The 26,611-nt window shown below is 35.8% G+C and overlaps 1 protein-coding gene across 1 annotated transcript in view; it reads left to right on the top strand.

Moving 5' to 3' along the window:
- Positions 1-26,611, top strand: part of WDR72 (WD repeat domain 72) — a 189,508-nt gene that overhangs the window by 104,762 nt on the left and 58,135 nt on the right. The window contains exons 15-17 of the mRNA XM_068536268.1: positions 2,634-2,725; positions 6,600-6,679; positions 12,264-12,459. Of these exons, the coding sequence (XP_068392369.1) occupies positions 2,634-2,725; positions 6,600-6,679; positions 12,264-12,459 (368 nt within the window). The remainder of the gene's footprint in view (positions 1-2,633; positions 2,726-6,599; positions 6,680-12,263; positions 12,460-26,611) is intronic.

The following is a 26,611-nucleotide window of genomic DNA, read 5'->3' as shown; positions in this document are numbered from 1 at the left end:
AAAATTATCATTATTTGTTATATTTAGCTCTCTAGCCTCCCTCCTCCCCCCTCCCTCCCTCCTTTCCTTCCTTCCTTCCTTCCTACCTTCCTTCCTTCCTTTAGATGAAGAGTAAATATGCAACATCTCCTTTAGCTCAAAACAATTTTAAGAAAATCTTCCTTTTAATTCTTTGAGATTGGAGACTACTTTGGGCAATAAATCTATATGTTTTAAAATTTATTCGTCCAACAAATATCCATTGCTCTCATAATATGTGCCAGGAAATTCACAGTACTGGATGCTGAATGATTCAATAGATAGATAGATCAGTAGATAGATTCACACACACCTTGAAATCCATTATGCTTGTTGTGAACTAAGTATGAACAAAAAACATTTAAATAAATGCCTATGATGATATACTTCGTATATCATTAGGAAAGGAAAAATTTGAAAATTTCGTACCTCAAATCCCACTGTTTAATTCATACTTTGGCATATTAAAATAGAAGAGGTTATCATTAATTCATTTATAGAAAGTACAGTTTAGTAATAATAGGCATTGTTTTTTGAGTGTTTAATATCTACTAGTCACCATGTAAGCCCTTTACATATATGATTTCACTTCATGTGCACAGCAAAGCTGGGGTATAGGTACGATTATTTTGCTTATTGTATAGATAAGGATATTGAGGCTTATGGAGAGAAAGTATCAACCCCAATATTAATTCAGAGCCTTACAAGCTGATTCAAGGCTGGGCATCTGTCTAACTCCAGAGCCTGATTGCTAACCTTGACTCTGTGTTTACCTTCTCCCACTGCTAAAATTCAATGTACTTTTTCATAGTCTGATGTTAGAAGATTGGATTCAATTCATCAAGTGCTTACTGAATATGTCCTTAGCACTAGCTCATAGAGGAAATATAAATAAATTTCTCATTTGGGTAGGAACTAATTGAAATGATGAAGATAATGCACATGAAGTAAGTAGAAAACACTGAAGGAACAAGGAGAAACATTTGTAGTATAGGTAAGTATTATAGGTGGTCAGAGTAAAGAGAATACTTAGTGTGAGATGAAATCATCAGAAAGCCTTTATAGAAGATGTGCTCATGAACTGCTCAGTACATGGTGGTAAATAGTCCTTGACATTTCTGTTCTTTGGTAAGAGCTCAGTTCAACAAATATCTGTGTCAGGTACTAGATAATAGAGTTCCTGCCTTCAGTGAACCTACAGTCTGGTAGCAAATACATATGGATTATGTAGATTCAGTGTTAAGCTCCCTATCATTACAATGCTTCTATGCTATAGGGTTTTCCATTTTCTGTTTGGTGGCCCTAATAATGAGAAAACAGAGACTGGTGAATTTCCATGATTCATATACTTAATTCTCCTCTATTTTCTTCTGCTCATTACAATATATATATATATACACACATATAATATATAACTTCATATTTATAATTTATATATATAATATATATGTATTTTAATTTCAGTTAGGCACTTTTCTTTCTATTACTAAGAAAATTAAATAACACCTAAAGTATGATTAAAAAAAAATTGTAGTCAGCCAAGCCTGAAAACCTGAGAATGAACCCTGGTTTTGTTGTTAAACTAGTCATGTGGCTTTGGACTAGTCACTTAGCCCCTCTGGGCCTTGCTTTCCTCATTTACAAAATGAGATGAATAGAATAGGTGATCATCAAGATTTTTTCAGATTCTTGAAAACAACTTATATTTGCTAGCATAATCATGATCCCACAGAGCAGATGAGGGACTCAGTTATTGTCGCCAGAGGTTTTCATTCTGAGTTTGTTCCAGATACTGAATACAAGATGTGAAGGATATATCTGGTGCCCTTTAGGGGAGATTAAGGGCTTTCAGCATGCTTTCCATTAAATGGCCTTAAAATCATTGCCACACATTAGTTAATTCTTTACAAAATTCTTCATTAAAACAAATTATTGAATGGAGGTGTCAGGATTAGAGACTGCTTCCCTAAATAAGCCATTTCAGATTTGATCTGCTATTGGAGACTGCATGTTATAGTTAAGGAAATCAAAATAATGTGTATTGGATTTGTCACTCCAAATCCTTCCAATAAATTTGGCCATTTTGCTAACATTTCACTGTGGTTGTAAAGGTGGAGAAATCTTCGTATGCTTAACAACTGAGTGTGTGACGAAACTGAATTTTAAGGAAAGAGCTATCTGCCTATGAGAATATCCCTGGATAGTATCTGAATTTCCTCTCATTGAATCACTGGACTAGGGTAAAGCCTGTCTTCATCAAGTCCTGATGGTACCTGGGGATAATTCTTTGGCAGCTATGAACATATTAGGATTCAAAAATGTATTACATTAGCCACAAATCACATGACCTAAAGTCGCAAGGCCCCTCCAGTAAAAGTGGATCACAAGATAATGCTGGTAAACTAAGATTCACAGTTCATTTGGGGTTAGGGTTTTAGGTAAGTTAAAGTGGGGAAATAAGATTCACCGAAGAGAATAATGTCAAAGATATTGCTAAAAATAATGTGTTCAATTCCCAAATTTGTTAAAGTGGTCATGCAGTCATATCGTCAATTTATTTCTCAAAATGTTTTTTATACATCTTTAATAATATCCTTTGAATCTTATTTCAACAGTTCTTTCACAATGGAGTCTGTGCATAACAAGATGAAAAGTCCTGGGAATGATATTTTAAATGTTTCAAGCTTCTACGATTATTTACGAAATGGTAAAGAAGTTACAGATATAGTCTAATAATTTTTTTCTTCTATGAAATAAAAGTGCTATAACTGGATAGCACCCTACAGTTTAGAATAAGAAGTGTGCATGTTTATTGTTTGATTCAGTCTGTATTTTACATGGTTATAGTTTTGTATTCTGTCTATATTTGAAATATACATGAAATTTTGTTATTAAAGTAAATATCTTATAAGACATGTAATATGATAGATTTCATCAAATGATCTTTGAAATACCTAAAAGTCTGAAACTTTTCAACAAAGGAAACATTTGAATATTAAATTAAGGTCATATGTGATTTATGGGGAATTTACTGTATCAATATCTTTATTACCAAATAAGTAATCATTATATTAGAGAGTTTTACAGTTATTTCAGAAGATTATATAATGGTCCTTGAATTCTTCTGAGTTAACAGTCTTGGTGTTTGGATTTTCTTTTGATGCCAAATGGCTAATTCATCTCTAAAACCTGCTTCTCCAAATTTTTGACATCTCATTAAATGGCAATCCAATCTTTCCAGTTATTTAGGCCAAGAACTTTAATGTCATATTGACTTTCCCCTTTTTTCTTGTACCCCACATCCAATGTTTTAGTAATCATGTTGGTTCCACCTCCAGAATATATCCCAGATTCTGACTGGTTCTCTCCACCTACATGGCCAGCCCCCTGGTGTGAGCCTTCATCCCCTCTTGCCTGGATACAGAAGCCTCCTAACTACCCTCTGCTCCTATTCTTGTTTCCTACACTCTATTCCCAACCAAACACCCAGAGTCATCTACTTGAAACAAAGTCAGAACCCCATGCTACTGCTTAAAACCTTTCAGTGGCTTATGTTTCACTCTGAATAAAAGCTACAGTCCTTAGGATAGCTCACAAGGCCCTGTATAACCTGGCTGCTCTACTTATGTCATCAGACACACACCCCCCATCTGACCTCATCTCTTTGTACTCATCCCCTGCTTCACGCCTTCCAGCTTTGCTGGGCTTTTGAACTCATACCCAAACATGGCAGGCAGGGTTTAGGGTCTTTGCACTGATTGTTCCCTCTGTCTAGAATGTCCTTTCTCCAGATTCCACATGAATCAACCTGCTGCTTCCCACCTCCACCCTCCATCCTTCAATTCCTCCTCAAATACCATCTTATCAATGAAGGTGCCCTCCCTTCTCCCCCGCACACCCTACCCCTTTCCCTGTTTTATTATAATCCTTTTCACTATCTGACGTGCTGTATAGCATTTTTTCGTTTGCCACCTACTTCCTGCTACTCAAATGTAAGCTCCAGGGAGGTTATTGTTTTTTATGACAGTTTTATTCACTGCTGTGTCCCCAGTTCCTAGAACAATGCCTGCAAGGAATTAAGCAAGTACTTTTGGATTAATGGATGAATAGAAAATAGAACAATGGTTTTGGAGATAAACCACTAAGGTTCAAGATCAAGTTCTGCCACTTACTACTTAACTTTGGGTGTATCTTTTACTCCTTTCAAAGCAGAATTTACTGCATTTGTAAAATGGGAATAAGATTCCAGAATTGACGTGCATTTTGCTTCCAAAGTTGTGCAGTATATGATCAATACATTGGGATGACCTGAACAACACTGCACAGTGGCCCTCTCAGGGCTATTGAAAAGAATATTCATTTGGGATATTTTAAAGTGAGAGTTTATTAATAGCTTCCAATTATTAAGCCCCTAGTATGTCCACAGAATTATGCCAATGACTTTACATATATTACCTCAAATAATATATAAACAGCAGTGCACAGTAGGAGGATCTATCTCTGTTTTACCCTTGGGAAAATTGGGACTCAGAGAAGTTAGATGACACGCATAGTCAACCAGCCGACAAGCTGAAGGGCTAGGATTCCAGTCCAACTCCATCTAATTCCATACCCCTGTTCTTCCCACTATGTCAGGCCACTTCTCATACTTATGATTACAAGTCATGATTCCTCTATATGATCCAGTCTGGATTACCAGCCTTCTCCTTAGATAGTAGCCCTTTTTAGGGTTATTTGCTCTAATTTTCATTTTTTTATAACACTGGGAAAGAGACTAGAATTTAAGGTGCAGTATAAGTAGTTTCTGCAGAGACCTAGGGATTTGCTAACCAGAGCCAAGGAGGCCCCAACTTTTCCTATGACTGTCCCAACCAAAGCAGCCTGAGCAACTAGTGTTATTACTGAACCATCTCCCTGATGTTGAGAGGTGGCATTTATAGCATTTAAAATTCAGTTAGGTACTAAGGAAACATAGTTTTATGTTTTATAGTCGCCAGATGGGAGGTGAAGGGAAAGGAGGGATTCACTTCATGCTATTAATTCTATAAAGTCCAAGCCTGAGGAAGCCTGGGATGTTTTCTTTTTATCTTTCCCCCTGAAGTTATAATTAATTCTTTAACTCACTGTTATTGCCAAGAAAAGTTGGCTCTCATTTCCATCTCATATTAAAATTTTAACATCACATTAAAGTGTGCTGTGAAGTACCCCGTGATGCCAGTAAGTAGTTACGGTTGAGACCGATACTTAGCTTTGATGGTGGAATCACAAGGTCAACAAAGTGAGAGAGGGAGAAAGGAAAGCGATCAAAAGAAAATGCTCTGTTACCTGCTGTGCTCATGAAGACATGGAAAATACGACTTCAAACTCATAGTGTTGTATCATATCACATCTTTTATGTACTGTTCTTGGGCATATCAAATTCACATCATAGGTTCCATCAGGAGAAAATGATGATATTAATGAGCAGAAGTTTCTTATATATTTCCTTCATATTCTCAGTTTACATTATATCAATACCTTCTATTACATTTCCCTTGACCACTAATGTGAGATATATATATACACACACACACATATCTATTAATATATAAAATGGCAATTCAATGAAAAGCATCTTGGACTAATACTAATTTAAATAGTTGATCCAGGATTTCAAATATACATTAATACATTAATTTAAATAGACAATTATAGCAATTTTCCCTCCAGCACAAGCCTGCATCACTCTTCCTTATCTCGCTCCTGGATCTGGCACCTAGATAATATACTTTAGCCATCAGAAAGCCTTAATTCATTGATTTTTTCATTTGGATGATAATATGTTCATTTTCAATTAATGAAAGGGCACTTATTAAGTGCTTTTCCATGTAGGGAACTGTCGGACACTCTATGGATCAATTTAAATAAACCAAGCCATAGCTCACTCTTAAAATTTCACACTGAACATTAGGGCAAATAGATAGAAAGGACACTTAAAAGGGCAAACTTAAAAAGAAACAATACATAACAAAATGAGTCAAATTAAAACATAAGTGCTATACCTATTGATCAGATTAGTATAGCTCGGTAAGGATGAATCAAAGGAAGTCTCTTATTGGATTTTCTGTGTGATAGATACTGATTCATGGCAAGGTAGAATTTCAGGAATTATTTGTATGAGGAAGGAGTAGTAAAATTCAGTGATCTGTTTTGGGGGGAATGTTGGTCATTGCATTTTGTTGGCAAAAAGGTACAGAAATGGGTTTAAGGTCTAAAGATGAATTTGATTTGATGTGAATGTGTATTAGTATAATTGTTAGAAATATATATATATATATATATATATAAGTTAATTAATGTTTCTTGACTCTGGCTATATATGAAAATCATCTGAGATACTTTTAAAAAGTATTAATGCCTGCCCACCCTCACCCAGGGACCTATTAAACCAGAATCACTGGAAGATTGAACCTGGGCATCGGTGTTTGTGGCAAAATAAAAGTCTCCCTAGGTGATTCTAATGTGCAGCCAGGGTTGAAGATCATTGGGCTGCATCCATGTTTAATACTCTGAAGATATAAATGTGTTCCATATATTTCTAGGTAAGAGTGAGTCCCGTCTACCTGAAGCCGACGTTTCACTTTTGAAGCTAATTTCCTGTTGGAAAGACCAGTCTGTCCAGGTATGATACGGTTCATGTTCTTGAAGTTATTGGAAGAGTTCCTTGCTGCTGTGGTTCATTCATACTCCCCTTTACCTGAGAGTATACGTGAGTAGGTACTCTTGTCCTCACATATTTTCTTCCAGGGTATTTCATTTAATAAGACTAACGCAGAGACTAATAATGAGGGAAAAGTGGAAAATAACATGCAAGGATGCACCAAGTTAAGGGGCATGAATAGAGGGGGCCGAGGAAGGGATGTTTATCTTGTTACAGGTAACTTATTGCCCACTGAGGTTTCAGGTGGTGGCAGAAATGTCTATTATTTGATTTCAAAATTGGATATAAAAGTCCCTAGGCTTGAGAATTTGGTAGGTATAATTAGAAATCATTTTTCTATCCTTTTCATCTGTGAGCTGATATAGAGAGCTGGTTTCCTCAATGCCCAATTTAAGTCTTTCTTCTTCTTTCAAGAATTTTTTTGTGGATAGCTTTGAACATTGTACAATAAATATCTGTTCATTGATTAGATGAATATTTATTGGAACTTTATTCTTCATGGGCTTAATAAATGTCAAATTTGCAAGACAAGAAGAGCAATAACTCCAATTACAAATGGTTATTTTTGGTTACAGGAAAACAAAGAAAGTCAACTCAGAACAAATTATGGGGGCTGACACCATAAAACCTAATAAACATAGTTGGGATGGTTATTAAAGCCATGGCCTACATGATTTGCCCCTCGCCTAACCTCTTTCTTCATCATTCTCCCCCATTCTCACTAGCCACGTTGATCTGCTTGTAATTTCCAGAACATACAAAGCTCACTTCCACCTCAGGACCTTACTATTCTCTCAGGCTGGAATTCTCATTTTTTTCCATTCATCATTTGGGTCTTTGCTCAAAGCCAACTCCTCAGAGAAGTCTTCCCTGATCACTCCATCTAATATTGTCACCATACCTTGCTGCCCCATGCTCCAGTTACCATCACATTATCCAGTTTTATTTTCTTTGTTGTGTTTGCTTTTAGTGGAGATTATACCATTTGCTTTTTTTGCTTGCTTATCTTCTGTCTTCTCACTGTAACAGAAGCTTGCTGAGAGCAGGGACTTTGCCTGTCTCACTCACCCCTTTCACCAGTGACAGTAGCCAGTCAATATATATTTAATGAATGACTGAATAGCTATGCAAAAAGCATCTGTGATAATCAAATAAATATTAGTATATGTTGACTTTACCAGCATATTTACAGTCACCCTAAAAGAGTTTCTATTAAAGGTGGGATTTTTTTTTTCCCCAGTAGCCAAAGAATTTCTCAACAGGGAAAACAATTCTTAAGGAAAAAAGAATTCAATAAAACATTTATCATGAGTTTCTCTAATTAAAGATCTTTTGTAGTTATTCGTTTGACCTTAAAATAAATTTTATTGTGGTTTGGATATGTTTGGACTAATGGAACTTAAGGTTCTATGATTCTATGACCTCGTGTAAAATGCTGGCAGCAGGACAAATATACTAGAGCATTTATTACTCACTCTGTATGAAGTTTAAGCTTCAAAATTCTCCCCTCATTTCTGCCACTAACCTGATGAATGACTCTGGAAGATAGGTTTAACTTGTTGATTATTTATTTTACTCATGTGTAAAGTGAGAATGAGAATTCCTGGGGCCCTCAGGAAAAACAGAGGCTCTTGCAAGTATCCATATAAATGCTTCATTAACTAATCCTCAAATTCCTTATAAAGCTGTTCATTTAAGCAGTTAGTCAAATCATGTTAACTTGAATCTGCTTTTTAATGTATTTTAGGAACACTAGGTGGTAATGGAATGATTTTGTAAAAAAGAGCATAATCCTACTTCAGAAATTGAAGGGGGCGTACCTTTAAGGGAATGGGTAAGGATGAGTTAATTTTGCAGATGAATGAGTTTGTCTGGAGATTGTTTTTTGTTTCTCACACATGAAATATACACAACATAGAAATAAGTGCTGGAGAAGCAACAGCAGGTTTTGGGGTTCCTAACTTGCATGTTTCTGAAGCAGCACTAACGTTCTTTGGATTTTATAATCTAACACCAGTGGGTGAAATCATGACATCCAGGCCTCCTGAGAGAAGTATTGCTTTTCCAGGAGATGATGCAAGACATGAAAGGCTCGTGTGAGCCTGAGTGTTGGGAAAATGCTTTTATACCAGAAAATCTGGACATTGAAACCACAAGCAGGCCACGGGGGCCCTTAAGAGTCTTTATAATGCTCTGTACTATTTTACAATACTTTGCTGTTTCAAGGTGTTGGTAGAAAACCATTAACATTTTTAGCTTGCTATGGCATACTAATACTTCTAGTAAAAAGTATATGGCCCAGATGTGGCTCTCTTTTCCCAACCAATGGATTTTTAAACCTTATTTTAAATCTGCACATTCCTTCATAAGCGTGTAATGCTTTGCATGTCTGTCTTTTCAGGAAAACTGTATATGCATTTGGAAGACAGCTTTATAGCCATAGTGCTTTCAATTGTAGCTCCGTATTAACATCACAAAGTTATATAAAATAATGTCTACAGATTTTATATTTTGTTGGGAAAAATTCTATGCCTACTACCTATCTACAAAATTTATCTACTCTGTTTATATGCTAGAGACACTTAAGTATTGACAGTCAGAAACTATCATTACATTTTACTTTCCATAGTATATATTTTTAAAGTATACAATATCTATTTCAATTCCATTAGCATGGTTTTAGTGCTCACTGTATACCAGATACTGTAACATTATTATATGCTTATATAAGTTGTACCATTTCTCTGTGTATTGACTTCACACTGAGCACAAAGCGTATATTTTGAGTTTGTTTCCAATTGGGTACGTGCCATTCTGTATTCACTTTTAAGTTTTGTGGCTCTGAGTATCCTGCTCATTGTGGTTAATATGTTTTATTCTGCTGTTTCTGCTTCATCTTGCTTTTTAATGATACTCATATTGATTATTCCTGCAATATGCATTTGTAGTGACAAATATGTCAAAAAGTTTCAAAATTTAACAGGTAAAAAAAATATGGTCATGATATATAAATCTAATAATTAGAAATGTTAATTGAAGCTGCATAAATCCTTGTATTTTTTTAAGAAAGAATATTGATCCAAGTTGTTAGAGAATATTATATCTAGTGGACAGAGGACTTTCTAAATCACAGTTGTGAGAGGGCATCCATAATCCCATGGTAGCATATGGCCAAACTGCCCATTCTGAGGGATAGACCATAGTCTGGATGTACTACAGTTCTGAGGATATCCTCTAATATCTTCCTGATTTTTATAGGTATGAACAGAAGCAAGTTCCATACAGCTTTCTGTGATTGAAAGCTCTCATCCTAGCCTCTCTCAGCATCACAGACTGTTTTATAAGTATGGACATGAAGTCCCAGAGAAGTACGTGACTTGTCAAAAGTTACATTTGTAGTAACTGTCATAGTCAGATCAGGAACTTGGACCTTCTCATGTCAGGTTAAGAGCTCTGTATACCACACCATTCATGTCTTGGAAGCAGTGCTATCAAATAAATGTGTGGCAAAATTAAAATGACATAAATTTGGTGTTGTAAAATTGTCCATGAATAATTAATACAGGTTGTCCCATCATAATATCTACATGATAAGCATGATTCACTTATTGTGATATAGAATAGTATATGTTAATAGATATCATAGCTAATAGTTAATATACAATGTATCTCAGCATATGGTAGATATTAATAAGCATGACTCATCAGTATCATGATGTGTAGAATTATACGTTGTGTTCATGGTATGCAACAGCTTTCACAGTGTTGAGTATCTCCTCACATGATGTAAGCATTATGTACCTGTATTGTGACAGGCAGTACTACAATGTTAATAGATTTGGTATGCAATAGGAAAATCATATCATTCATTAGCCTTTTTTCACGACCCAACCAAGCATTTGACTGGACAAGAACAGGGGGATGATCAGTGATCAAGCAGCTCCTCTGATACTTTCAGGAAGCTCCCTATATTTAAAACTCTAGAATAGAGTTTAGAACCCAGTTCCTTCTACTCCTGTAGTTCACCTAGCATCTGCCATCAGCAAAAACTCTCAAGTGTCCCTGGAACCTAAAGGTCTCACATGCTACCAAGACACATAAAAGGGACTAAATAACTATTTAAATGAATACCTACTCTGTTTTGGGCATTAGCATCTCTCGATCACCAGTCTCAGTGGTGTTGTCCCAAAGCCCTAGCTCTAGGCATCCTATGGGTAGACTGGGAATAAGGCAGAGGGGATGATGGCAATTATGGAACATGAGTCATCGTGACAGAGGACAGGCTTTTGAAGGGAAAAGAGTAGGCATTGGGATGTGGCTATGTTAAAGGTTTAACTATCAGCCAGGGGAAGATATTGGAAAAGTGTCCTAAGTTCATCTAGATCAGCAGTGCCCTTCCTTTTCTCTCACCAATTCAGGTCTTGGCTTTCCTTGAACTCTACCTAACTTCTGGACCTTACCTCATCTCTTACCAGGAAGGGGCTAAGGTACTGTCACTGGCTTTTTACTGAGATGTAAGGGTATAGAACCTTGGGAGGACATATACTACTAAGGACATAGAATCAGGGGTTAGAAGCCCTGTCCACCAGGTCTGTGTGGAACTTGGAATGTCACATCCCAGGTTCTTCATTTTGAAAATGAACATATTGGATTAGATGCCCTGTGCTAAATATCTCCCTTCCCCTTCCCTCAACCACAGGTCCTTGACTGGGTAGGTACAATAATCGGAAGGCAGGCTTTGCAGTATTTTAAGCCATGTAAAACCATATACACATACACACAGTTTAGTGAGATTTACTATTAAAGTCTTGTCTTTAACTTTCTGTATTAAACGTAGTTTAAATCAAGGGTATTTAGCTAAATCATGTTTTAGAGCTAGACATTGAGGAACTAAACCTGTCTTTCAGAGCAATGTGATATATTAAAATTTTCTTTGTCTTCTGGTATAAATGAAAATATTTTATGAGAAAGAGTTGAGAACTCCCTCTAAACTTTCCTTTTACATTCTCTTGAGGTTTTTTTTTAAATTTTTTTTTTTAAATTTATTATTTATTTATTATTTATTTTTGGCTGTGTTGGGTCTTCATTTCTGTGCGAGGGCTTTCTCTAGTTGCGGCAAGCGGGGGCCACTCTTCATCGCGGTGCGCAGGCCTCTCACTATTGCGGCCTCTCTTGTTGCGGAGCACAGGCTCCAGACGCGCAGGCTCAGTAGTTGTGGCTCATGGGCCTAATTGCTCCGCGGCATGTGGGATCTTCCCAGACCAGGGTTCGAACCCGTGTCCCCTGCACTGGCAGGCAGATTCTCAACCACTGCGCCACCAGGGAAGCCCTCTTGAGGTTTTTTTAAAAGAACAGTATGATGATTTGGGTGCCAATTTTCAGTAACTGCATTTCAATTGTTTCAGATGGTAATTTTAGTGGAATGGAGCATTCCAATTTATGTGAGACTTATTCAAATCAAAATTCTAGACTTTGGGTTTTATATAAGACTCCACGCATTTGTGATAACACTAAAAATAATTCATTAAAAAAAAAACCTTTACAGGTAACTGAAGCAATACAAGCTGTTCTTTTGGCGGAAGTTCAACAGCACATGAAAACCTTTAGAAAGACACCAGTCAACAGTGAACCAGTGTCGGTGGCAAAGAATGGTGACTATGAGATGACGCAGATCCTGCCAAAGATGGAATGGGCCAAGGAGCCAGAGTTACAGTGTATTACAGACACTTTGCCTCTGCAAAGTAAGTGCAACATTTATTGGTATGCTCTTTCATCAGAACTTTTTCTACTACTCAGAACATTCTGAGAATGGGTTCACAATGTATCATTTCTGCAAAAACCAAGCCAAGTGCCCTGTTTCTGACCTTTTCTGCTATCAATTTCCTCATAATTGTCAAGTTACTAATTCTAAATTCTATTATAATTAATAAATTCTTTACAGAACAAAATTTATGTTATTTATTAAAATGTTTTAAAGTTAAGTCAGTAAAAATGAAAACAGAACTAACAGTAATAGCTTAATGGGACATACATTATAAGGATACCCTGATAATAATGGGTCCTAAATTTGTTTTCATTTGATACCATGGTAATAGCCATGTGCCATTTTTTTTTTTTTTTTTCTTCTCTGAGAGTAAGAAATGTACTACAAACTAAAATTGCACTGCTTTACAGTTGGACCACTTGATTCTTTCTATAACAAATTTTATCATTGTAACTTTATAATCACAGTGTTTATGGTTTTGACTAGCAAGTGAGTCTAAATTTCTGCTGTAAAATGTCATCTGATTTTTCAGCCTGTTAGTTGTGACTTAAAAATGAAAATTAAAAAACAGTAAAAAAAAAAATAAGCAAAAATTTGATGTTCAATTTCATTAGTAAGGTTTTGATGAACAAATGAATTTATAATATGATTAAATATATATATTTGTCAGGAAAACATGTTACAAATTTACATGTTTCAGGTTGAAAGAGATTTTTATTTGGGACTCAGAGAAATGTTGCTATATTTAAAATGTTAACTCTTAAAACAGATGTCATTCTTAAAAATGCATTATATTTATTTCTTATTATTTTTATAAGATTACTGACTAGAGAGCATTATGTAGTGAGAGAGTATATGCAGCAGGAAAAGGCTTTTTCAGTAAAGGCCAAAGATCAAAATAGATAGAATATTTCCTAATGCCAACACAGTCAGCAAGGCTGGTAAATTCAATAAGTAATTTGTTAAAACTCAATGGCAATTTCAAGTCATTTGTTTACTTGTTGTCAAGAAATTAGCTTTAATTATCTGGCAAATTCACCCACTTTAAGACACTTCTTTTTGATCATATCACAAAATTGTAGTTGTATTACACCTTTCAAGCAAGAAGTAGAAAAATTCCTTTTTAAATTAATTTTCAATGGCTATATTTGTGTTCTTTATTCATTTGGAGAGGCACCTGTAGTGTCATTTAGTAGGTTTCTTCCAACTCTCCAAAGACAGCTAGTGTGTTCATCATGTGTTAACTCTCATTAGGTGGTATTTCTGTGCCTTATCCATAAACTTTATTTATTTATTTTTAACATCTTTATGGGAGTATAATTGCTTTACAATGCTGTGTTAGTTTCTGCTTTATAACAAAGTGAATCAGTTATACATATACATATGTCCCCATATCTCTTCCCTCTTGTGTCTACCTCCCTCCCACCCTCCCTATCCCACCCCTCTAGGTGGTCACAAAGCACAGAGCTGATCTCCCTGTGCTATGTGGCTGCTTCCCACTAGCTATCTATTTTACGTTTCGTTGTGTATATATGTCCACGCCACTCTCTCACTTTGTCCCAGCTTACTCTTCCCCCTCCCTGTATCCTCAAGTCCATTCTCTAGTAGGTCTGTGTCTTTATTCCCATCTTGCCCCTAGGTTCTTCATGACCATTTTTTTTTTAGATTCCATATATATGTGTTAGCATACGGTATTTGTTTTTCTCTTTCTGACTTACTTCACTCTGTATGACAGACTCTAGGTCCATCCACCTCACTACAAATAACTCAGTTTCGTTTCTTTTTATGGCTGAATAATATTCCATTGTATATATGTGCCACATCTTCTTTATCCATTCATCTGTCAATGGACGCTGAGGTTGCTTCCATGTCCTGGCTATTGTAAATAGTGCTATGAACATTGGGGTGCATGTGTCTTTTTGAATTACGGTTTTCTCAGGGTATTTGCCCAGTAGTGGGATTGCTGGGTCATATGGTAGTTCTATTTTTAGTTTTTTAAGGAACCTCCATACTGTTCCCCATAGTGGCTGTATCAACTTACATTCCCACCAACAGTGCAAGAGGGTTCCCTTTTCTCCACACCCTCTCCAGCATTTATTGTTTGTAGATTTTTTGATGATGGCCATTCTGACCGGTGTGAGATGATATCTCATTGTATTTCTGATTTGCATTTCTCTAATGATTAATGCCGTTGAGCATTCTTTCATGTGTTTGTTGGCAATCTGTATATCTTCTTTGGAGAAATGTCTATTTAGGTCTTCTGCCCATTTTTGGATTGGGTTGTTTTTTTTTTTTTATATTGAGCTGCATAAACTTTAGTGTCTAACTTATCCATTGGCCCATAGTCCTCATTTCTGGGTGAGAAATTCATGGTAGGCTATCAAGGTGAAACTTTTTATGAGTTTTGCTATCACATGACTTACCCATTATTTGAAGTTTCACCAGATTGGGCCCTGTTCTGTCCCCAGTTAGTTCTTGGATATAAGAATTATTTACTCTATGGAACTGAGTCTTACTATGACTAAAAAATCTGGATCTTAATAAATATTATCTATCTTTTGATCATTATTGAGTGGTCCTTTGCCAATGTTAAAAGAAAATTTAGGGTTAGCTTGTGATAAGAACTGGAACACAAAAGTATTAAAGCTACTTTATATGTTGGTGGATGAAATTTAGAATATTTTATTTAAAATAAATATATTCACAAAATAATGAGCATATATTTTCCTGGGAAATATTCCCTGTAGGAAAATATTAATTACAATTGCAATTAAATAGGAAGCAGATAAGCATTGAAGAGGAAAATTTCCAAGCAATATTATATTGGATATTAACATTGCCATTTTTTCCCCTTTTGGAAAAAACTATTTTTTAAACTATTCAGAGGAACTAAGTAAAATTATAAGAAAAGTTTTAGACCTTTATTAGTGGTATATACTGCATTACTTCATGACATTTTTAAAAATAAATAAGCAAAAAGCTATTTTATTTACTTCAAATGTCCTAATTTAAAGGTTAAGAAGATGGTGTATGTGCTATTCACCAGATATGATTATTCTTCAAATGTTGTCAGGAGATTTACTTAACCCCAGTGTCACTGCAACATACATCATTTTATCAAATATTCTTATGATAAATGGTTTATGTTGTTTGATTTTATCAGGTCCTTGTTCATTTTTCCTCTGTGAGCTCCCCATTCCCCCATCTTTTTTTTTCTAATTTCTTTTATTCTTTCTTGATTCATCTTATTTGTAAATCATTTGGAAAGTAATAGATGATTTTTTTTGTACAGATACTCATAAACTTCTTTTATGCCAGGGTAGATTATGTTTGGTTTATTAGCATTATGGTAATATGACAATAATAGTCATAAGGAAAAAATAATATTAACAACAACCAAAGTTATTACATTCTTAATATGCCCTAACAGTAGGCTAAGTAATTTAGGAATGCTAGCTCACTTTTTCCTTTTATTTTCACATGATCCACATGAACCCTAAGGCTCTGTTTCCAATATTTGAGTTGTCTGTGTAAACAATTTTACAGTTTTTAAAAAAAATGTCCATGTTCATGGAATTGAAGTCACAAAGTACAGCTGAAAAGAACTACTCTCTGAGAAAGAGAGATTCCCATGGTGCTACCTAGGCTTTTCCTGACATAAGTCTCTGTATATGTTTAGGTTGACATACTAATTATGTATCTTTCTCATACACATAAAAATAAATAATATTTCAAAAAAAGTTCATCACTGTACTAGCTATCTTGAAAGCCACTGGTGTTGCACAACTTGCACTTTGAGACATGCTTCCTATTATTATTCCATTTTTTAAATGAATAAACTGGACTTACAGGAGGTATGTGCCTTGTCTACAGTCACAAAATTACTAAAAACAAGGAAACAAGCCCAGATATTCTTTTAAACACTGCGTTCTTATCCAATAAGCTACATTTCCCATACTGGCAGCATGAAGGAAATTTGCTCTAAATCAGCTTGATCTGAAAATTGAATAATTTATTGAGTGGTTTTCTTAGATTTGTATTCCTTTCTCATAAATCATACTTTCTATTAACAAAGAAAATGCAGAGTGTTCAATCATTGCCATCTCAGCCCTTTTAATAAGGAAAATCACCAGGTTTCTTGAACTGTTTGTACATGAGGTGGAAATCAGTAAAGTGAGAATGGAAGCATAATATATGTTTGAACTTTATAATTTTGTATCTTATTTTTCAGTGTTTTCACTTGTTACATTTCACAGCATGTATTTTATTTGAGGTCTTAATATTTGTGAATCAGTATTTTATGGGAGAGTGGTGGATTTTATCTGAGTTTACATTTTTATAACGATTGCATTGCTATCTTCCTTGAATCTCTTTAATAAGAAATTGTGTAATTAACACTCACATTTAGGGCTAAGATTCATTGCTTTAAAAAACAGCAGTGGTTTCTATTATTAAAATGCATTTGAAAGTTATTTCCTTTAACTTTTTTTTTTTAATGTTATTTGGATCAGTTTAAACAAGTATTCTAAGTTGTTCCATTAAACAAATTGCTTGAAGTACAAATGGTGGCTTTGTAGATAAAACTGTCACCTTAGAATTACTGGCTGAATTTAAATTCACGTTAAACTGTGTGGTTGTGAAGATGATGCATCAGATATGGGTATTGCAAATAATCTTTATTATGTGTACAATTTTCAAAGTCTTATCTGCAAAATTAAATAATGAAAATGTCCTCTTTAAGTAAAACCATTATTTTGTAGTAAATAAACATATTCAACAGAAAAGTTTTGTGGTCCTGGTGGCCATCAGTAGAAGGACTGGCTTGGGACAGTCTTCATCTGCCTGCTGAATTTCTCAGAAGGAAATCTGTCTAGTTGTAGAAAGGCTTTGAAACATAGTGTTTGACTACCTCACAGGGAAACTCTTTCTTGACCCTCTTTAGTCATGGTAAATGCATCTTCCGCCTCCGCCTTAGTCTTAAGGCTAAGTGAGAAGGCCAATGCATTCTTCTTTATAGCCACAGAAGTCATTTAGGAAAGATCTGTGTAAGGCGAGTGAGCAAGGAGTAGAGAAGTAATGAGGGATCGTCATAGAATGCCTTGTGTATCAGAGTGAGGTCCTAGGCTTTCTCTCTGAGTGAGATGGGAAAATATTTGAGCAGACAAAGGGCACATATTTTAATGGGATCTCATTGCCTGAAGTTCAGGGCCCTGGACAGAAGCTGGAAGACCAGTTGGGAGGCCATATAATGCTAATGCAGATGATGGCAGCTTGGAACAAATATGGTGGCTTGGATGGAGAAGATGAGAAGTGATCAGATTTTGAATGCATCTGAAGGTATAGCTGACAGTGTTTGCTGACGAATTGGATATGGAGGAGTGAGATAATGAAAATCTATACTTACATTTTTTCAAACAAAAATATCCTTGATACAAAGATTGACCCTGTTATCCTGATTTGAAACCTATGTCGGTTAGTGTAGTGTCGCATAGGACATTCCAGGTATGCTGAAGGAGAGTAGAAGACTCACTTCAGAGAAGGCTGCCTCTGCTATGTTCAGTTTCAAATGTCCCTGCTTAGATGATCTACAGATTTTATTTTCTAGTATTAACTAAACTAACTCTCAGAAAATGAGCAATATTTCCTGCCAAGAAACTACAGATTGAAGATAATTCTAATAATGCAAGCTTAAGCAAATAAGATGTAAATGGCATTGTCGTGTGTGTGTGTGTGTGTATGTGTGTGTGTGCGTGCGTGTTAATGTCCTCCTTTTGAAATTTTAATTTTTGTGTACATTTTAGAGTGGACTTAATGTGGATATACTAATAGCATGTATATTGTTTATAAACAAACATACATATATTGGTGATGCATGCATCAAATTCTCCCTTGCTATTTTCTGCAAGAAAGTATCCCAACCACAGCCTTGGGTGGAATCAGAAGGCAGGTATGATAAACTTTTGGGTATGCAGGGTTGGTAACTTGATATAGTATATTGCACACTGTGCTGTCTCCAAAACTTTGAATACATCTTTATGCATCACTCCTCTATGCCTCTGGGTACTGATCCAAGAGTTGGTGGTACACAGAGAACTAATTGAAAATCCCCAGTCGAAGACCATAAACTAGCATCAAGATAACCATAAGGGTGTCAGAGCCACAGAATAGTCTGCAGGAGCGCATCACAGAGGTACTTAACCCAGACTTTGAGGTCAAGAAAGCTTCTTAGAAGAACAGTTGCCTAATGCAAGACTTGAAAGATGAACATGATTTAGCCAAGCAAAAATAGTTTGACTAGGAGAAGACAGCTGTTTGCTAAGACCACTAAAGCCACGTAATCCCTTTTCTTCCTCGCAAGAATTATCTGCTCCATACATGCATAAATGAGGAACCTGAATATTAGAGAGAAACCCATATGTCCTTAACTTCTTCTCTGGAGAATATCTGTGTCCTCTTTGAATCTCATTGTGCCAACGCCTTCCTCTCCTAACCCTCAGCCTTCCAGAATAACAATGATAGTGATAGTGATGATAATAACAGCTAACACGGATATGGCTTAATATGTTCTAAGTGCCTCACACACCTTAAATCATTTGATCCAGGCAACAATTCTGTGGGGATAGGTAGTATTGTTATACCCATTTTATTGATGAGAAAACAGATACAAAGAAGTTAAGTAACTTTCCCAAGGTCTTATTACCAACAAACAACAGAACCAAGAGTCAAACCCAGGCAGTCTGACATCAAAATCTGGGTTCTTCATTACTATCTGTCATTGCCTTCCAAGTAACCACTATTTTCCTTCACTGTTTCTTAATTCAGCAAATATTTACCAAGTGGCTCCTATATGACATTTACAGAGATAGGTATAACCCGTGTTGGGGATCACAAGGCAGCAAAACCCCAGATATCTGGCAGAGCAATGGAGGAAAATACTCTCTTGAATCAAGTAATCAGCAAATATCAAATACCTAATTTCTACTAAACTTTGGATGAGACACTGTAAGCTATTTCACTAAAGATGTACCTAATACTAAGACTTTTGTTTGGAATATAAATTTATATGAATATAAGTTTTAATGTTAAAAATTAAAAGGTTTTATGCCTGGGAACTGGCAATGCCAACTGATAAATGTTAGAAATGAAAAAGATTCGGCATATACATATCAGTCAAAAAGGGGAAGGGTTAGCAGTATATGAGGAAGAGAAGAGGAAAGTGAAATTTTCATTTTTATAGATTAATTTGAATCATGTAATAGGCTTAACTGACTTAAAAAGCAAGATATTCATGTTAGATGATGATGATTTTACATATGACAAGCAAATAATTTACCACCTAGAGTACACTACCTCTTTCAAAAAACACTGTTGCCATTTGGGTTTAATATATGTTCTGTCTTATTTTTAGCTTCTTGTAAAATAGGTGGAGAAATTTTATCATTTCCCTTTTCCCCATATAAATTCTTCTGAACTTCTCCACTGCCTCTGCCCTCTCCGTATCATCTTAAAGATTGCATCACCTTAGAAAGACTGATAGAGTTCACTACTCTTTTTACCAAAGAGTTTCATCTTTCACAGAGATTGAGATTGATGACTTTCATCTTGGCATACGAAGAACTAGAGTATTGCATCGTCTTTTTTCCTCATGAGCAATCAGAATGCCAACCTGGCCCAGCTGGGCAGAGACGGTAGCATCAAGGAATTGAGTTAAATAGTTCCTTGGTAACGGTTGTGCAGGCACCACTTTATTGATTATTGTCTGCATACCCATTTAAAGTTATTGACAAAGGAAAAGTGATCTAGATTCTGTTGCTGCAATCAATGTGTTCTGCACTATTGTTCTCCAAACTGAGACTGGCCTCCCAACACTGACCTCTCAAGGACGGGGTTGGGTCTATTTATCTTTTTCCCTCCCATCACCTGGGATGGTCCTTCACCTAGTAGCTGGTAATAAGTGATTATTGAGTGGATGGATGAATAGATGGACCACGGGGTAGCTTGTACTAAAGATCCAGCCAACTCCTAATTAGTAAAAGAAAAAGACAAGGAAAATCAACTGATTGCTTTTCCTTAGCAGCCAGATATAGTCTTGAATATACACACGAAAATCGTTTTCTAAACATCATCATCCCAGAATCATGTGTATGCACATAGGCTGACAAAAAAATTAAAAATAGACACATGAATGAATCTAGCTTGTAACCATTCAGAAAACATCTTTCCTGATGGTTGATTATTTGGCACTTCACTACTCATTTTGTCATGATCTGGTTTCAATCTGATGTTTTTAGAGAGCCCAGAGACTTGCCTGAAACTCATCTTCTTATTCTTCATTCAGCTACAGCTTCTCCAGGGAAGTGTTTAAAGAGCTGCTGTGTCAAACACTATTTCCTCAGTATTTGGATTCACATCCTGGGTTCTGACTCATCTGCCTCTCTTTGGATTTCTGGCTCACTCGTGATCTCTTGTAGCCAACAGCCCTTAACACTGCTAACCTGGAGTTCTGCTTACAGCCTGGCTCACTTGAGTCAGCCTCCTCCTTATTGACTCCATTCCTACTTCTGAGCCTGGCACTTTGTGTGATATTAGTTCCTCCATCAAATGCAATTCCATTAGCCAATATAGATATGCATTCCTAGTTCTGGAAATAATTTTGATATAACTAAATTCCTTGAGAGAAAAAGCAGGGATTTAGTCAGCTTTGGATTCTCAGCAGATAGAATAGTGTCTGGCAAATGGCAAGGCAATTGCTAGAGAAATGGGGGTTGATGGAAAAAAACATCCATATGTTCTCAGGTCGTTGGAACACCCCATTCCATCAGAATTTCATTCACCTTGCTGGCACGACCCTTATTTTTCCATTTTAACTTGCCAATATATCTGCCCAACTTTCACCCTCGGAACAATGTGAATTACTTCAAAACATCTCTTATTAAGCACTATGTCGAAAGTTCAATGTAAGGTACTGAAATTTTTTATTACATCATTTTATACATTTCTTGTATATTCTTCTAAATAGTCTAGCACTCTAATTGTTTATTTATTTGCCTTTCTTTCCCACCTCTCTGAACTCCTTGAGGGCAAAAGTTAGAACTTATTAATCTTGTGCTCCTAGCAGCTAATGCACCACGTGGCTCATGATGGGTGCTCATTAAATGTTTGTTGCCTGTGTGAGTGGAGGAATGATAAATGACAGTGACAGACATGTATCAAAGAACTCTGGTCTAAGGCAAAATGGAAGAAATGCTAAATAATATGTTAATCGTCTGTAGGTAGGAAGAGAATGGAAAAGATCATTATAGGGATGATGGCTTTCTTCTAAAATGTTAATCCAGAAGCATTTCTTCAAATTTATTTATTTAGTTCACGGGCAATTTATCTGTCTACAGAGCTATCAGGAAAAATTAATGCTGACAGATGCTTGAAGGCAAAAAACAAGGCAACCCCAGAGAACAAGCTACAAGAAATGAAGACAGCTGTTTCAAAGAAGAGTTGTTCCTTTTTTTTTCTTTTACCTGATGCAGATGAACATGGGCCCTTTATCTGTGCAGGAACGCCTGTCCTCCAGCCAGGCAGCCCTGCTAATTTGGGGCAATGTAAAAACGCCCCGTAGTAGCTGAATATACATAAGAATACGGTAACTGTGGACAATCTTTCAGCCTCTTAGGTTTCTTCTCATCAGAATGAAGTTGGTCTTGAAATTTTAGAAAATTTAAGTGTGGTGTTTCTCAACTCTTTCAGTCCTAGAATGGACTGAAATATTGCTAATGTTGTGTAATGTTCCCTTTCTAATTCTAAAATGAAGTTCATAAGTAATATAACCTATCTATACAAATAATTTTTATACAATTTACAGGATAAAAAACAAAGAGTAAGAAATTTATAATAAAAATATGTTAGTAGGTAAAAGCTTGGGCATAACTATACTAAAAGATATAATAAAATGCTGACCAGGAAACATTTCACTGCTGAGAATATGACAGCTGCCAATGCAGTCCCTGCACACGCATGGTGGTGCTGTCAGTGACGTGGGTGTCCAGATGGATTTTTCTTGGTAAGGTTCTGGACAACATCAGTGAAATGTAGCCATTCTTTGACATACGAGGTTAGTGTCCTTCCTAGAAAATTGGAGGTATAATCAAAACCTTGAAAGATCCCTGTGTGTAAAATTAAGTTAGGTTCTGGACTCAAGAAATTATAAGCAGGGCTTTCCCTTCCAGGAATGTCTAGTGGAAAATTTGGAAGCCATGTGAAATATCAGGACAATTTTTTCATTGCGAAGGACCGTCCTGAACACTGCAGGACATCTGGCATTTCTGATCCCTGCCCACTGAATGCCAGTGAGTGTCTCCACAATCATTGGGGAAACCAAAGGTCTCTTGCCTCAGCAGTTTCCAAAGCCTTCCTCTAGGGGGCAGTACCAAACCTGCTGACAACCAAAGCCTTCAGAAAGGGATTCTGTACATTCTGATGCCTTTCTTTGTTTCTATCCTTCTCCCCTTTTGAAAATGCACAGGGAGGTGACGGAATTAGGAACCCCCAACTAACTCAAGAAGTTCCTTCTTTAGCTCCCCCTTGTTTGCTCCTTCCTTTGTACTCCACCCACGTTGTTTCTACATTGGCCATAGTACTTCCAAGGATGTGTAGTAAATCATCTGATTGCAGTTCTGTCTCCTCCATTAGAAAAAAGAACTTCTTGTCCTATCCTTTCACTTTCATCTTTGTGTCCTCGAAGGCTGGCTCTGGGCCTGGCATAGAGTCAATGTTGTTCTGTGTTTCTAGCGCCATCTTAACATCTGCTTCTGGGAGGACCCAACTGACACCAGTGGGAAAGAACTTGATGCAAAAAGGGTATTTCAGGCAAAAGGAATGACATGAGGACAGACACAGAGGAATACAGTGTGGTGTGGGCAGGGTATCGGAGATGAGGATGCTCCAGTCTGGATCCAGAAGGTGAGACACCTAGAATGTAAAGGATCTGGCAATGGGCTTTTTGTTGAAAGATAAAGGGAGCCATTACAAATTATTTTAAGAGGAGAAGTGAGGCATTTCCAGTGCAAAGTAGACAGTGAATAGAGCAGGAGCTGCAAAGAATCCTTGTTTCCAAATTTTGTCAGAATACCTCTCTGTTTGGTATTTATTTGTAAAGCAATACTTATTTTCCTTAAAATTTTTATCACCTCTTCACGAAATTAGGTTATTTAGACAGAATATTAGTGCTTTATCTCACATAGAGAAAGAAAGTATGTTCACATTACATAGAGGAGAGACATTTTGTCTCCTTGCTTTTAGACCAAATGACACCACATGTTCTTCAGGATCATCAGAATCCAGGTCATGTCAGTAACACCTTCAGAGTTGCTGTGGTTCTTGGTGCTAATTTGAAGTTATTTCTCTTTCTTTATATTTGGTCACTATCTCAATCTCCCATCCATCTGAGTCAGTTCTTAAATTTTTCCCAACTCATATTTGTACAATACTTGGTCTGATCTCTCAGCTGTTTTGGATGCATTTGGATCACTTACCGTATATTGACAAGTTTGGGTTTCACCATTCATTTTATTTTTCTCTTTTCTGTGTATGCATTTATGTAGACATTATTGACCTCCTTTTCTATCAACATCCTTTACTGAAACATTAAGTAAGACCAGGCTTATTAAGTCTTTGCTATTAGACATTTTCCAGGAATAGGATATATTATTTCTCTTTACCACTTAAAAAAAACAACAACAACTTGATTTAATGAATAGAATTTTAGCAAAGCAAGGTAACTTTGAAATGTGCTTTTTCATGTGTTTATATTAATAACCAATGAATAATTTCAAAGGTTAAACTTCATGATCCATCTCTTCAAGTCATCTACTTAAGTCTAGAGTCATTACATCACCTGCTTCCCTTATGCCATTGATTTAGTTTCTTTCAAACTGCTGAGATTGGGCAGTATCATTTATTTTTTTATATGACAGACTCTGTACTATGAAACAGAGTTTCAGAAGGTAATGGCACAAATACCTGTAATACAGTATAGAATGGCCTACTCACCTGTGTGAATCAGTAAGTTATCCACTAAAACTTGTCTGAGGTCCTCATAATGCTGAAAGAAAATGAAAGGTTTTTAATCAGTCTTTTTTTGTAGCAAATAAGTCGGGAGAATTTAGTAGTACTCAGATACTATAATGTGTCTGTGTTTAATGCTGAGGAATGCAAAGGAGTTTTTAGAATTTTCTTAGGTTTCTCCTGTTTCAAGCTTTCCAAATTATCTAGAGTCTATTCATAATGTAGTGTGCAGAAATGTTCATTTCAGGACTGCCAAAATATCTATTTTACCATTATTTTCAGAAACTAGAAAAAAATAAATAAGTGGATTATTTTCAAATAAAGTAAGCCTTTGCCCATTTCAATGAAAGGAAAACTAGGGCATGGAAGACTTAAGTACCTTTGCTATGTTGATATGACTTGTTGGAAAATGGTCTTAGACTAAATTGCATGCTCCTATTTACTAATCTCAGATTCTTTTCTGTAAATCATAGTCATGGGGCATCATGTACAGGATGGAATTTATAAAAGAGCAAGCTCATTTATTTATTCAAATTGATGTGTTTCCCTCTAGCTAAATCCCTAGGAGGATATTGCCATTTTTATGTTTCCAATGTCTCATTTTAAAGGAAAATATCTTACACATTTAAAAAAATGAGTTAAACTATTTCTACTGTTAATGGCAATCCATGTTATGATATTCATATTATAAAAACCAACTCTTAGTCAAAAATATAGTTTGATGAATATAGCATGTTTATAAATTGAAGATAGCGTTTTCATTTCTTCCATGGTAAAGTTGCTTTAAATATTGGTTTATTATACATATTCACATGTATTACAAATATTTCCAGTAAGCAAACACAAATCATTTTTATATTTAGCATTTAAAATGTATCTTAACTTGAACATTAAATCATCTATTAAATATTCAATTAAAGTGGGTTTTGATCCATTTTTAAAAATTAGTGGTCAGGTATTCGGGGAAACAAGCTTGCAAGATATTTCTAAAACACAATTCACTTCATTTCTTGTTCTGTATATTTTGTCAGAGAACGCCTTAATGTAACAGAAATCAGATTTGGTGTGTATTTTTACACCAAATCAAATTGTGCAGGCGCCACCCTCAGCTTTCTCCAAAACATTATAAAGGATAAGATTCCACCATGATATAGCTTAAGAAACGAGTACGGCCCTGGAAGAAGTCCATGCATGGAAAGTGAAGCTACAGGAGAGTATGTTTTACCGGAAAAACCACGTGTCTTATAACAAACATCGTTACAGAACTGGATTTAAAAAATAAGTTTACTTAGCTGAGTTCTTTTTCTGGAATCTGTATGTAAGTCATATATGCTGTTTCTAGTTATTCTGCAGGCATAAATCATATGTATAAAAGGTACTGAAAAAATGTAAGAATGAAACTGCAGTATAGGGGTGACTAATGGTATAAAGCACTTAGATGCTCCAGTTATAACAACTATATGAAGAGGGTGAAGGCATCATAAGTCTTTTTATTTATTACAATTGGCAGCTTTCCCTTCCAAGTTGTATTGAATATAGTCTCACTTTCCCTGTCTTCTCCTTGCCTCAATCCTCAATTTCCCAAATTCACAAGCCACAGTTATAAATTTTAATTATTCTTAATCTGTACTTTTAATAAGTAGCAGTAATCCAAAATTATTCATTCCTTTTATCAAATCAGCAGTGGAAAAAGTCAAGTAAACCTTCATAGGCTTTTTTAGAACAGAAGTTCTAAAATTTTCCATTTCCAATTCCCAGAAAAAAGAGCTGTGATCTGTCACTATATACATAATTGCTTAAATATCAGAAAGTTACTACAAAATAATTACAACCTAGCTCATGAAGTGAGCTAGGTTGTTTTCACCTTCATATGGGATCGTCTACATAACCATAACTGAGAAGTTGCAAAATATTAGAAAAATAAAGCCAAGCTTCACCAATAACTTCCATCTCATGTGTAAAGCATAAACATTTCTAAAGATTTTTACCAATGACTAGCTCCTTTTTGCTATTTAAGAAATAATCTAAACTGGCGTTTTAAAACTTTCATAAGTAACTGAATCTTTTGTAAA

Source organism: Eschrichtius robustus, chromosome 1 (genome assembly GCF_028021215.1).
Source record: "Eschrichtius robustus isolate mEscRob2 chromosome 1, mEscRob2.pri, whole genome shotgun sequence".
NCBI lineage: Eukaryota > Metazoa > Chordata > Mammalia > Artiodactyla > Eschrichtiidae > Eschrichtius > Eschrichtius robustus.
The sequence above is the reverse complement of the archived record's forward strand: the minus strand, read 5'-3'. Positions and strand labels throughout refer to the sequence as shown.